Source organism: Micromesistius poutassou (assembly GCF_964030765.1).
Source record: "Micromesistius poutassou genome assembly, chromosome: 18".
In the NCBI taxonomy this organism is placed as follows: domain Eukaryota; kingdom Metazoa; phylum Chordata; class Actinopteri; order Gadiformes; family Gadidae; genus Micromesistius; species Micromesistius poutassou.
In genome coordinates, this window is record NC_140288.1 from 6,627,358 (window position 1) to 6,641,909 (window position 14,552).

The 14,552-nt window shown below is 47.6% G+C and overlaps 1 protein-coding gene across 1 annotated transcript in view; it reads right to left on the bottom strand.

The window, feature by feature from the left end:
* Nucleotides 1-14,201, bottom strand: part of ppp1r3aa (protein phosphatase 1, regulatory subunit 3Aa) — a gene marked incomplete at its 3' end in the record, with an annotated part of 31,430 nt that extends 17,229 nt beyond the window's left edge. Inside the window, exons 1-4 of the mRNA XM_084483274.1 lie at nucleotides 13,393-14,201; nucleotides 12,831-12,895; nucleotides 12,411-12,493; nucleotides 10,356-11,699 (exon numbers count right to left, since the gene is read on the bottom strand). Coding sequence (XP_084339400.1) covers nucleotides 10,356-11,699; nucleotides 12,411-12,493; nucleotides 12,831-12,895; nucleotides 13,393-14,171 — 2,271 coding nt within the window. The 5' untranslated portion in view covers nucleotides 14,172-14,201. The remainder of the gene's footprint in view (nucleotides 1-10,355; nucleotides 11,700-12,410; nucleotides 12,494-12,830; nucleotides 12,896-13,392) is intronic.
* Between the last annotated feature and the right edge of the window lie 351 nt (nucleotides 14,202-14,552).

The following is a 14,552-nucleotide window of genomic DNA, read 5'->3' on the forward strand; positions in this document are numbered from 1 at the left end:
AGTTCAACGTAAGCAGCTGTGGCGTTTAATTTAGTCGAAATCCATTTACGTTTCCGATGTTAATACGTTTATTAACATCCAACCAATTTAGTTCTCTTCACTGTACATGCTACACAACTGTAAAGTGTCATTTCACTAGTGGTTACTAGTCCCTCTTGTAACTAAGACATACTTAGGGTTAGGGTTAGGGTTAGGCCTTCACTAGGTTAGGGTTAGGGTTAGGGTTAGGCCCTCACTAGGTTAGGGTTAGGGTTAGGGTTAGGCCCTCACTAGGTATTATCCTTGCACATAGTAATTAAGTTACTTACATTTTGTATTTCATTTCACTACATTTCGAAGCCTGAAACTCATTTCATTGCCATTAACGACCACCAATGTCGTTTCTTCTAACGTGCACCTGCCCATCAAGTCGTTGACACGTGAGTCATGTGTTTTCCACTGCGGGCCCCGCGGGGCCGTTGTGTTCATGTGCAGGGGCCACATGTGGTATTAAAACTCTTGTTTTACACCAGAAGTATTCTGTCTATCACCCGTCGTGTCCTGGGAATGAGGATAGACAGAAAGTGAGCCAGCCAGCCAACCAGCCAGCCAGCCAGCCAGTCAACCAGCCAGCCTGCCAGCCAGCCAGCCAGCCAGCCAGCCAGCTCGCCACCTTCCCGGTGGTCCTAACACAAGGTTAGGACAGACGCGGGCTCTTTTTGATGTTGTATTTGTTTTCCTGCAGGGTGTTTTCTCACCATCGGCACGTCTGATCGCATTAGAGGGCTCAGACGAAGACGAGCTCGGCCGAACGGCACATCGTGATTCATTCTGCGCGGCGAAAAGAAAGAAAAACACGATCATGACAAGGCAATTGAATCCAAGGCTGGGTTGCAACCGGCCCGTGCGTGCCTTCACATGGTGCGCCATTAAGGGTGGCACCATTTTGTAGTGTTGTCTGAAATGGGGCTCTGTTGGAGTTGGTCCACTTGTGTCTTATAAAGTGCGCTATTTAGAGAGTCACCATTTTGTAGTGTTGTCTGAAGTGTGTCTCTGTTGGAGTCGGTCCACTCGTGGGCTATAGAGAGCACTCTTTAAGTTTACGGTGTCGGCATGTTGCAGTGTCGCTGAACTTTGAGAAATTCCCCACATTGTGCAAATACCCGTAAAATACACTGTCAAAGTGTACTAAACTAATGCACACTTATTTCAACACTATATGCTATGATGTATAGCCGTTTCTAATTTAATTGGATTCAACCAATAGAAATGGTGTAGCACACCACTTTATTTCTGTTGGTTTAGGATTATATATATATATAATTGTATTGTTATGGAGCGCAGATTATTACAGTAGGATTAGTGGTGCAAGCAGAGCTCAACTATTCTTTCTTCATTATTCGCTACAAACTTCGGGACCCTGCTCCTTCCACAATTTTCCACCTAGAGACTCCATTCCACTTTTTAAATGTTCATATTAGCTTGAAATTGCGCGCTACCATTCATATATATATATATATATATTTTTTTTTACTTTTAAAAATATTCTACTTTTAAATATAATATTTAAAAGTAGTAAATAGAATATTTAAAAGTAGTAAATAGAACATTTAAAAGTAGTAAATAGAATATTTAAAAGTAGAGGCAATCAGATCGCTTGAAAAAATAAAAAGGGTTAGGCAGTGGTGCCTACATTTAGGCAGAATTAATTGTATCAAATTGAATTAGTTTGCATTGACTTTTAAACCATCGCAGGCACTGGTGGTTAGCTTAGCCCCTTTCGGGGTAAGAAGTAACATTTCACTCAGTTACTTACGCTTGAAATGCTACCGACTGGAAGATTCCAGGATTGTAGTAATGTCACGTAATTATAAGAGAAACATGCATGTACCTTGTATAAAAATACAATAACCATCACCTAAATCAAAATCGGTTGTGCCCCGCTCTTTGTAGGCGGACTGGTGACGCAGCTCTGTACCGCAATTAGCGCTAATTAGCTGACCAATGGCAGTCTATTGCGCCCCCTACATGCGTGCGCACACGGCTACCAGCCAAATGCCAAGTCGGTGACAGCAACAGCAGCGGCAGCAGCAGCACGCCTGGGCTGTCTCAGAAGCGTTTCCGAGAATGTCGAGTCACCGAAGGCAACGCTCCGTAGAGGAGGAGAGGGGGAGAGGGGGGGGGAGGGAGGTATGAGAGGGGAGGGGGGGTTGGAAAGGAGGGAGGGTGGGAGGGAGGGAGAGGTGTACGGAGGAAACATAAGGGCAACAAAAGCGGATTAAGGACAGAGAAAAAGGAAAGCAGCGAGACAGCGGTAGAGGAAGGGGGAGATTGGCGGGAGGGAGGGAGGCAGAGGTGAAACGAGTGGCGGAGAATTGGAGGATTTGCAGCGTCGAAGACGAGCCGGCGGGGTTGGAGGTTGCGCGGGGCCGTCGACGCCCAGGGTTAGGCAGGATGGCGAAGTGGATGAAATAAATATATATATATATATATATATTAAAGTGGTTTGCTTGGCGTTCCTTGCTGTGCGGGGGTTATACCCTCGGCAGGGAGGCTTCCACACACGCACACACGCACACACGCAGTAGAAGCGTGTATTACCTGAATGTGTATTCAACCTTCTACCCCCGAATATGCACATCTTTATTCATTGCAACGATGACTGCCCCGAGATACGCAATAATTAAGTTCTCCATATCGGTGGGCATACGTTTTTAATGCAAAATGGTAATCACGAGTTTAAGAATTAATCCGATAACGAGGCTTCCAATTTTGTTTAAGCTTGATGGCATTATCCATTTCTCCACGTTGTTAATAATGTAGAATTGACTGCAAAATCCACAGACGAGACATGTCCATACGTGGTGCGTTAGTGCCACCTAGTGGTAGTACCGCGACATTACATATAGGTTTCTGTGATCAAAACAGTTCTCGGTGTAGATTAAAATATTTAAAAATATTGGATTGGAGGACTCAAAATAATTTGTTGCCCTTTTTACTACGACTACGACAACTACGACACTACCGGCATGGGAGTGGAACGCTCTAACCACTGAGCTAAACGCCCAGGCCTCTAACTTAGCAGCTAGAAGCGTTCCTAAGGCTAGGGGTGTGAGGGTTTACAAATGTACTAATGCCAGCTAGCCCAGGCTACTTGGCATCCGTTACACTGTCAGCAATGGCCCAGGCCTGGGCTAGCGGCCAGTCAGCTGAAGGGTTCCAGTTTAGATATGCTTATGACCTGACAAAAGGTCACAGTAACTCAGACAGGATCAAATGGACTTACTGACCGACTGCAGGGTCGCTCCAAACCTAGAGCCAATGCCAAGGACATCATGTGACATTCCCTGGCGGAGGTAAAGAAGGTTGGACGCAAAAACAAACCAATTAAACAAACCAATTACAAAGCATGGGCTTAAGCAGGCATTCTCATGGGGGGGGGGGGGGGTCTTGTCCTACCCATGACTGAGAAAACAAGAATCAGTCTGACCTAATATACAAAATATGTGAAACATTTCCTCCTTTTATAAATCCAGTCAACAAATCATTTTCTTGTTATTTCCTATTAATTGAAAATGTATGACTGTTTGTTGTTGATTTCTGAGCAGAGGAGACAAATTGTGGATGTCACCTTATGTAGCCCTCATAACTAACTTTTAAATGTGAATTGTCATGTATTCATGTAAATATTTGACATTGTGGTAAGGTAGGTAAAAAGAAAGCACATGGTTACGCCCTTGCAAATAAGCGAAAGATAAAAGCAACAGAGAAAGAAAAAGACAAACAAAACCGAACAAAACAAAGAACAATAAAAAAATAATCAATCATTCAAATGTTAAATCTGGTGAAGTTTTTTCATTGTATGTGTGTGTACGTGAGTATTTGGACTCAATCATCATCATCAGAATCATCATCGTGGAGTCTTATCATGGAAATAGATTATCTGACAGGTATTTGATTTCAATTCAATTCCCATGACTTCCACGTGATATCCACCGGTTAGCTTCCATTGGGCCACAAGTTATGTTGGCTGACTTAACTGGTTTTAAATAAGCATGGTCTGCCGGGAGCAGCCTCTTGGTGGCGCTGTTTTCATAATATAAATCTAATTTAAAAAAAACGAACGATTACAATAAGTTGCCTCGCACTTTGTGCTTGGCACCTAATTAAAAAATAAACATTTTCTTCTACATATCAAAAACCTTCTGTTTGAGAAAAGATAAAGATACAGGTCACCTAAAGTGACCTAGGCTTAATGAAGACACTGAAAACATGACACTGAATAGGCCTATCTCAGTTACTAATAACATTGATCTATAAAAGTTCCCAGTGTGAATTATATGATTTATTCATGCCTGTTTGAGGTACTCAAACTGCCTGGAATGATGTATTCATATGGCAATGTATTTACTACTTTACTACTTAAGTCTTTTGGCAGATGCTTTCATGCAAAGAAACGTACAAAGATTGTTTTGGTTTCATGTTGTCATTGGATACCTGTCATAAAATGTGAGGGTTAGGCAGCTTGTTTAAGCATGCCAAAAGATACAACTGAAACACGTTCTCCATAGGATCAAATCACAAAGTTGATAGTGTCAAAATCTTATGTCATTTGGTAACGGTGAGGAAATATTTAGGTGTAACCTGCCATTGAGACAAAATACAAGTTCCTGCAGTCTGTGAGAGTTGTGATGATTTAATAAAGGAAAAGCCAGAACAGCACCAAAAAACACCAATATCTCAATATAGTACATTACCACTTTTTCCTTTTGGTGAGTTATGTATACCAGATGTTATATTGGACCCATAACAAATACATAACACACTTTCATAACACACTACTTAACTTTGCTTTTGCAACATCACTCAGACAACTTGCAAACATTCGACTAGTAAAAGGAACCCTTGAATCCCTTAACCCTTGAACATGAATGATTAACAACAAGTTTTTGTATTTCTCAGCTAGTTCTCACAGAACGAAAACCTCTTCACTAATGCATACATTTGGCGCAACCTATTATAAAATGTCAAACAAAAATATCAAAATTGTATACAATGCCTATGTATACAACGTATACATTTGTTTTACATGTGCAAGATAACTAGTTGTGACCACCCGGTTCTAAGTTTTATAGAAAAACTTGAACAAGCTTTCAATAAGGCAAAACGTGCAATGAGACTTTTGAGACCCCTGTGGAAAGACCTGTGGAAATTTTCTTTCATACAGTTTCATTGAAATAAAAACAATGGGACACTCATTTGTCAACAAAAAATATACTGTGTACTCCTAAGTCTGTCACATATTCCCTTTCAACCAATGCCTCCTGCCTCCTCCACTGAAAACAATAAGCACAAGTAAAAGTATATACAGAGCAAAGCATTTTGGGAAAACATAAATGGACTGCATTTATAGAGTGCTTTTCTAACCAGTGGCCACTTAGAGCCCTTTACAATATTGCCTCACATTCACGCATTCATGCACACATTCACACACCAACGGCAGTGTTCACCACACACGGCGACAGCCAGCTCGTCTGAGCAGTCAAGGTGAGGCGTCTTGCTCAGGGACACCTCCACACTCGCTAGGAGGTGCCGGGCATCGAACTAGAAACCTTTCGGTTACAATTCAACCCACTCTAGAGCCACATGCCGCCCATAAAGGAAGGAATGAGGACTACTGCACACAGAATGGCACAAACCACAGTGATTGTCACTCGACGTGACGCGTTGTCCTGAAATTGAGCTGTTGATTGGTTTAACTTTTTTGGCTGCACAACCGCTCGGTCATCTAATTGGTTATATGGGTCCTGATTTGAGTCTGTCCTGTCCTTTGGTTTTTTGATGGTTTCCAGATTTTTCTCCATTGAGCGCTGTTGGGTCTGACGTAACCGTGGCGATACACATGGTTCAGGGATGAATCCATTGTCTTTGGGCATTAAGTCTGGAGCTGGGTCAGCGGACTGGGGAGTTTGTGGGGTTTTGGCTGAGGACAGTCGGCTTTGTGTCAAATGGGGTTCATTATTTTCTTTGATGGAGATTTGGTGAAGGTGTTGCTTGGAATAATCCTGTGAATTGAGATCTCTCTGTGATTCTTTGAAACCAACTGTGTCTACAATGTTAATAAGGTCACAACTATCCATTACACCATCCTCTTTTGTGACTATATCATGCATGATGCCTTGAGTGCAAGTTGTGTGCAATTTTGAATCTTCTTGCAAATTTGTGGCGCAAAAGACATCAAAGATCAGTTTCTCCGCCGTGACACCTTGTGATGCATCACCACTTACTCCCTCAGTATCTCCTGAGCCTCCAATGACACCTTTCCAATTTAACACCTCCTCTGAAACCCCTTTGTCTGACTCCTGACCAATTCCGTCTGCACCTGTGCCAACCGTCTCACCCGGCTGTATCATGCACCTTAAAGACACTCTATCCTCCGCCATTACTGCGTCTTCTATTCCCCCCTGGAATTCCTCCGGTGGAGGGCCATCTGCTCTGAGCGACACCTCTCTTCCCTTCCGCTCCTCAGGTGTTTGCTCCTTCACCGTCCGACACCCCTCCGTGATGGCCTCCATTTGCCCCTCTTCCATCCCTCGCTCCCCGTCTCCTTTCCCCACCTCAACTTCCGAGATCTCAGGTGGGTGTCGAGGATCCTTCGAATTGCTACTCTCCGCCGCCGCTGTCTCCTGGAAAATGTCATTGGTTGGTGTGATGCCACCAACAGTGCGATCGTCGCTTTCCTTGCTCTTTAGATATATTTCCGCCTCCTTTATACACTTTGAGTCTGTTGCCTGTGAGGGGCCAAGTTGGTGATCGTCTCTCTGAAACAGTTTGATTTCTTCACCTTCCCCCTCGTCTCTTCTCGTACCCGTTTCATCCTCAAGACCTTTTAATGAGGGCATGTCGCTCAGAACCACTCCTTGTGTTTGCACTGATGTGTATTTTATCTGTGTGTTATCTGTGTCCATTACCCCACCCGACTCCTGTTTGAGGGGAGATAGTTTTGTGTCGTTCTTCTCGTTAAGTCCTTCGTCTGTTCTACTTGACGTTGTCGACCCCGGCCCAGTGGAGATCAGGTCCTTGGTCAACACCTCCAGGCCTGGGTTCTCACTCTGAACGTGTGGCTCTTTATCTTGCGCAATGGGGTCTAACCGGTGGTCAGGTGTTTCTGAATACATCAACGTGAGGGCCTTGGCTTCCTTCCCCAGATCTGTTTCAAATGAGTACAGTTGGAGAGAGTTTTCATTGTTTGGCGGTGAATCTCTTCCTTCTTTGAGACACTTTGAAACTGTTTGAAACGGTTGGATTTCTTCACCTTCCCCCTCATCTCTTTTCATATCCGTCTGATCCTCAAGACCTTTTAATGAAGGGATGTCACTCAGAACCACTCCTTGTGTTTGCACTGATGTGTATTTTATCTGTGTGTTATCTGTGTCCATTACCCCACCCGACTGCTTGAGGGGCAATGAGTCAGTTTGGAGAGAGTTTTCATTGTTTGGCGGTGAATCTCTTCCTTCTTTAGCCTCTTGTTTGAGATCCACTTCAACACACTGCTGTCTCACAGCACTGTCGTTACTTGTTTCATGTTGTGCACCGTCCACCTTTCTCTCTTTTCTCTGGAACGTGTCCTCTGGTGTGGTGTCACAGAGCGCTGACATGTCATTCGCATTCACATGGTTTTGTGTCGATTTTGTTTCATGCCTTCTTAACTCATCCATGTCAAATGCATCTGTGTGCAGCGCGGCTTCTCCATGGTGTGTTCCCTTGTGTTTTAATGCGTGCGAGGGTCCAAGTTTGTCATCGTCCGTCTGAAACAGTTTGATTTCTTTGCCTTCCCCGTCGTCTCTTCTTGTAGCCGTTCCATCCTCAAGACCTTTTAATGAGGGTGTGTCGCTCAGAACCCCCTCTTGCGTTTGCTCTGATGTGTATTTTATCTGTGTGTTATCTGTGTCTATTACCCCACCCGACTCCCGTTTCAGGGGCGATAGTTTTGTGTCGTTATTCTCGCTAAGTCCTTCCTCTGTTTGACATGAGGTTGATGACCTCGGCCCAGTGGAGATCAGGTCCTTGGTCATCACCTCCAGGCCTGGGTTCTCACTCTGAACGTGTGGCTCTTTATCTTGTGCCATCAAGACTAACTGGTGTTCAGGTGTTTCTGAATACATCAACGTGAGGTCTTTGCTTTGCTTCCCCAGATCTGTTTCAAATGAGTACAGTTGGAGAGAGTTTTCATTGTTTGGTGGTGAATCTCTTCCTTCTTTGAGACACTTTGAAACTGTTTGAAACGGTTGGATTTCTTCACCTTCCCCCTCATCTCTTTTCATATCCATCTGATCCTCAAGACCTTTTAATGAAGGGATGACACTCAGAACCACCCCTTGTGTTTGCACTGATGTGTATTTTATCTGTGTGTTATCTGTCTCCATTACCCCACCCCACTCCTGTTTGAGGGGCGATAGTTTTGCGTCGTCATTCTCTCTAGCTCCTTCCTCTGTTGGACTTGACGTTGAAGGCCCCGGTGCGGTGGAGATCAGGTCCTTGGTCATCATCTCCAGGCCTGGGTTCTCCGCCTCACTCTGAACATGTGGCTCTGTATGTTGCGCAATCGGGTCTAACCGGTGGTCAGGTGCTTCTGAGTACATCAACGTGAGGGCCTTGGCTTCCTTCCCCAGATCTGTTTCCAATGAGTCAGTTTGGAGAGAGTTTTCATTGTTTGGCTGTGAATCTCTTCCTTCTTTGGCCTCTTGGTTGAGATCCACTTCAACACACTGCTGTCTCAAAGTACCACCGTCATTACTTGTTCCATGTTGTGCACCGTCCACCTTTCTCTCTTTTCTCTGGAACGTGTCCTCTGGTGTGGGCACACAGAGCGCTGACATGTCATTCGCATTCACATGGTTTTGTGTCGATTTTGTTTCATGCCTTCTTAACTCATCCACGTCAAATGCATCTGTGTGGAGCGCCGCTTCTCCATGGTGTGTTCCCTTGTGTTTTAATGCGTGCGAGGGTCCAAGTTTGTCATCGTCCGTCTGAAACAGTTTGATTTCTTCACCTTCCCCGTCGTCTCTTCTTGTAGCCGTTCCATCCTCAAGACCTTTTAATGAGGGTGTGTCGCTCAGAACCCCCTCTTGCGTTTGCTCTGATGTGTATTTTATCTCTGTGTTATCTGTGTCCATTACCCCACCCGACTCCCGTTTGAGGGGCGATAGTTTTGTGTCGTTATTCTCGCTAAGTCCTTCCTCTGTTTGACATGATGTTGATGACCTCGGCCCAGTGGAGATCAGGTCCTTGGTCATCACCTCCAGGCCTGGGTTCTCACTCTGAACGTGTGGCTCTTTATCTTGTGCCATCGAGACTAACTGGTGTTCAGGTGTTTCTGAATACATCAACGTGAGGTCTTTGCTTTGCTTCCCCAGATCTGTTTCAAATGAGTACAGTTGGAGAGAGTTTTCATTGTTTGGCGGTGAATCTCTTCCTTCTTTGAGACACTTTGAAACAGTTTGAAACGTTTGGATTTCTTCACCTTCCCCCTCATCTCTTTTCATATCCGTCTGATCCTCAAGACCTTTTAATGAAGGGATGTCACTCAGAACCACTCCTTGTGTTTGCACTGATGTGTATTTTATCTGTGTGTTATCTGTGTCCATTACCCCACCCGACTCCTGTTTGAGGGGCGATAGTTTTGTGTCATTATTCTTGCTAAGTCCTTCCTCTGTTTGACATGACGTTGATGACCTCAGCCCAGTGGAGATCAGGTCCTTGGTCATCACCTCCAGGCCTGGGTTCTCACTCTGAACGTGTGGCTCTTTATCTTGTGCCATCGAGACTAACTGGTGGTCAGGTGCATCTGAATACATAAACATGAGGTCTTTGCTTTGCTTCCCCAGTTTTGTTTCCAATGAGTCTGGTTGGAGAGAGTTTTCATTGTTTGGCGGTGAATCTCTTCCTTCTTTAGCCTCTTGGTTGAGATCTACTTCAACACACTTCTGTCTCAAAGTACCACCGTCATTACTTGTTTCATGTTGTGCACCGTCCACCTTTCTCTCTTTTCTCTGGAACGTGTCCTCTGGTGTGGTGTCACAGAGTGCTGACGTGTCATGGTCAAAATGATTCGCATCCACATGGCTTTGTGTTGATTTTGTATCATGCACACTCGACTCATCCACCTCAAATGCATCTGTGTGCGGCGCTGCATCTCCATGGTGTGTTCCTTTGTGTTTCAATGCCGTTCCGCTCTCTTTATTTGGCCTGAATCCCTCACAATCCTTATCACCTGCTTCCCTCTGGGAGCATTCAGTATTCACTGTGTCCCGTGGCCTAAATATCTCCTCCCCTGTATATCCTTTCCCTTCTGTGTCAGGCATTGTGAGCCTTACTTCCTCCTCTCCTCCTCCTCCTCCATCACCTCCTCCTCCTCCACCACCTCCTCCTCCTGCGCTACCTCCTCGTCTGAATGGGGACAACACAGAACCCGCACGGCCCTTTGTCCCCTGTCCTTTGAAGGCCTCCCTAAATGCCAGCGCGTCGTATTCCGAGTCGCGTACGATACCGCTAACCTCTTGTTCTTCTTCTCCTTCCCCACCGCTTTGAGAAAGGCCCTCGCCGGGCCCTGCTCCCTGTGAGATCCTATCAAAGACGCTGGCATTCGGAGACTCCGCCGCCGCTGTCATCTCTGTTGTCCCCCTCTCCCCAGAGCTTGTTATCCTGTCGCCCGTAGAGTCTCCGAGCGGCTCTCTCACTCCTCCATCTCCTCCTTCTCCTCCTCCTCCTCCTTTTTGTGCTCTTACACCTTCGGTGCCTCCTGTCTCCCGAGTGACACACTCGGGCCGCCGAGTCCCTAAGCCATCCTCTGAGCCGCCGTTGTTGTCCGCAGCTGTTGTGGCGGCCAATCCTGCCCCGCTAGGCACCTCTTCCTGAGGAGCATCGGTCACGGGGCTCCCCTCTGGCTTCAGTGTCATGTCACGAGAGTTGACCCACGCCCGCGCTGCTGGCTGCCTCTCCTGAAAGTCGGCGTGCCGGTGTGGACAGTCACCGCGTGACACCGACACCGACGCCAACACCGGCGGCCCCTCGGAGACACTGGAGGGTGTCGGTGTATGACTGTGAATGTCTGGATGCGTTTGAAGCGCCGGGGGTGGAGGCGGTGCACTCGTCATGACGGGGTCCGCCACTGCCTGCTCCGAGGGGGATAACGCCGTGGCCCTCTGCAACCACACGGATTCCGGAACGCCGGAGTGATCGCTGTGGTCACCGCCATCGATGAAGCTCTGCCAAATGTCACACACGGACGGTGTACCGTCCTCAACGCGACGTTCGACTCCGGCATCGATGAAGGCCCGCTTCGGATCACACGTGGACGGTGGCCCCCCCTCCATAGAGGGAACGTTCCGGACCGTTACCCCGCTCCAAAGTTCCTCCATCTCCTTGGCAGCCCCGAACTTTGGGTCATGGCTCGTCCAGTCCAGAGTCTGCAGAGGTATCTGGTGGTAAGTGGGCAGGACCTTGGGGCCCTCGGCGGGCTGTTTCATTGGAGGAACGCCGACGGCGGAACCATCGGAGGCACCTCCCAGAACTGTCGATTGGTGATGGTTTTGATGGGGATGACGGTGTTGAGGAGGACCAGCGGGGGCGTGTGGGGGCTGCGGTGGGCTGCGCTCACACGCGGGGTCCTTCACGCGGGACAGTCGTGCGGCCTTGCGTCTACTTCTCACGCTGTCAATCTGTCAGACATGGATGAAAGCGGGTCAACTGTCAAAACGGTCAAAGCGATTCGCAAAGTTCAGCTCAAGTTTAGTTTGCCTCAAAAAACTTGGCATAGTGTAGCGATTTCGCATTCCCTTTAAAGTCCCACCCTCCCCACCCTCCCCAAACAAGACGAAAACTGTAACCTCAGCAGATTAAGTAATCTGCTACTACATCACCAACGATTGGATCTCTGTGTAGTTCACAGGGGCATTTATGAGGCCTGCCTGCTCTGACATGAAGTGTAATGACGCAAGAGACGGCGGTTACTGTTGCAAACGCCTGCCAAGACTCCTTTGCTTTGCATCATCACCGTCAGGGCTCGGCGCAAGTCACAGGTTTAAAGACGGTATTAATAGGAAGCACATGACCGTTCACAGAGAACGCATGGCATGTTCTCATGTGTCAGCAAGGCAGTCAGCCCCACATGAAGGAGGCGAGGCTCGCTAATGGAACAGGATGCAATTTCATTTGTGTGTCCTTGTTTACTTTCACTGATAAAAAGGGCAAGAAAACAGCAGAGGTGTGGCAGTACTGCAAGACTAGACTCCCTGATTTGATTGTCATCTATATGTTGACACAAAACATGTTCAGTCGGGTTGTCTGCCCATTTCTGGATCTGTGTTCTGTGTGCAGTCAGTTTGTTGTTTTCCACCAAAGGTATTTGTGCAGAGTGTGGTTAACTTCACCACAAGGTTGTCCTCTTGGAGTGTCTCCCCGGTGTCCGCTTTCTTCCTGCTCGCCGTCTCTGCTTTTTGTGGGACTAGGCCTTCTGACACGATAAAAGACCCAGAGTCAGACTTACGCACAAGGTGCACATATCTGTGCATAGCATGCACACAAATCACAAACGGTACACAGGCACACATGCCCACACACACATACCCACACTTTCACACACAATCATACATACATACATACATACTTGCACACACACACACACACACACACACACACACACACACACACACACACACACACACACACACACACCCTTTCTCTCTCTTACTCACTCATAACCACACACACACACACACACACACACACACAAAAAAACAAAAACACCATTCCACACATATAAAGACACAAACATACACACTCACACACACCTGTAGTTGTTGCTTTGTCAGGGACCTCACAGGTTCGGTCTTCAGCGTCACCCCGTCCTGTAGTCCTGTAGTCCGTCCAATAACCCATTAAAAACATAATGAATACATTGAACAGGTCGACAAATTAGGCATCAAAACTATGATGGTGGCACACAGTCACACTTTTGCCAGGAGCAGAACATGAAAACAATGCCTTCAGACTTGAATGAATTGTAGACACGTATTTTTGGCATTCTTACTCCAGTTCAATAAAAACTCCAGTTCAAACAGGTTTAAGGATACAAACAATGTTTCAGTAGTACTAGTAGTTGTGATTTATATTCATTTATCAACAAGTTTTGTATGAAACCTTACCCTAATGACCCACCGGTAGGCTACAATCATTCAGATTGACACAATCATTCGATTATAATTTCATAGCAACCCTGAGTTTTAAAATCACACACACACCCACTCCAAAATCCAATTTTTCATGTCAAAGTCTTTTGACATGATAATGGACAATATTACCAAACTCTAGCTGGCACCTTAGCCACCTTAGCAGTGCTACCGGTGCGCTAACCTGTTAGCCTTGAGGCAGCTCCTCTGGCCAGCTCTCTGGTGCTTGAGGAGGTGCTGTAGGAGGTGACTCTGCTCCGTCGTCCTCTCATTTACAGGCATCTCTTTGTGGGCCTTCTGGTGACAGAACAGGACGTAGTTCAGCCCCCGGTTGTTGGCCCAGAACGTGCCCACCTCCGTCTCGTAGCGCAGGCAGAACTCCATCCTGGTGCCCGCCTGGCCCTGGACCGGGGGGTCCAGGCCGTAGATGAAGGCGAAGCGGTCCGTCTCACGGTCGCTGGACCCTGGGACGTAAACCGCCGGCAGCTCAAAGTGGCTCCGCCAGCCGTCGGGGGAGACGCGCACGAACACGGCCTTGCAGTAGCACAGGTTCTGCACCCGGACCACGCCGCGCAGGGTGGAGGTGCCCGGCAGCAGCTCGATGCTCTCCAGCTCCACCTTCTGCTCCCACAGCCGCTGCCGGAGCTCCTCGGGGCCGGAGGGGACGGAGAACAGGCAGGACAGGTGCCTGTCGGCCTGGGCCCCGGGGGGGGGAGCCTTTCCGCTCAGGGGCCCGTCGACGTGGACCTGTGGCGGGGGTAGCTCGGGGGCCGCGTCGTACTCCTTGACGGACACCAGGTCCAGGCCGAAGGCGTCCGCGAAGGACACCTTCCTCCGGAGCCGCGACTGGAGGTCCGGTTCCCATTCCGGTTCCGAGTCGTCGGTGGTCACGGAGGCCTCCCCGCTGTTCTCTTCCTCCTCCTCCTCCTCCTCCTCCTCCTCCTTCTCCTCTCCCTCCAACATCCCCCTCTCCTTCCCCCAGCTCTGGGTGTGCAGGGACATCATGGAGGCACCGGCTGAAGCCACAGTTTAAAGGTCGGCCGTGAGGGATCTGTCCTAGCGTTTGTCTGCCTGGGCTGGGTGCAGGGAGAGGAGTGGCCGCTCTCCTGTTCCAGCGGAACAGAGAGAGAGAGAGAGAGAGAGGGGGAGAGAGGGGGAGAGAGGGGGGTGAGGACGTGACTGGACACATGGAGTCTAATTACTGCCCAACATTGTGTCTTCTGAGCCAGGCCCTATAAATAGTCGCATGAAACAAGACTGTTGGACCCCCAACGGCCCCCAGGGGGCATTGCATTCTCACATTATGCTTTGCTTGACGTATAAGGTCTTAACTAAATACTGTGT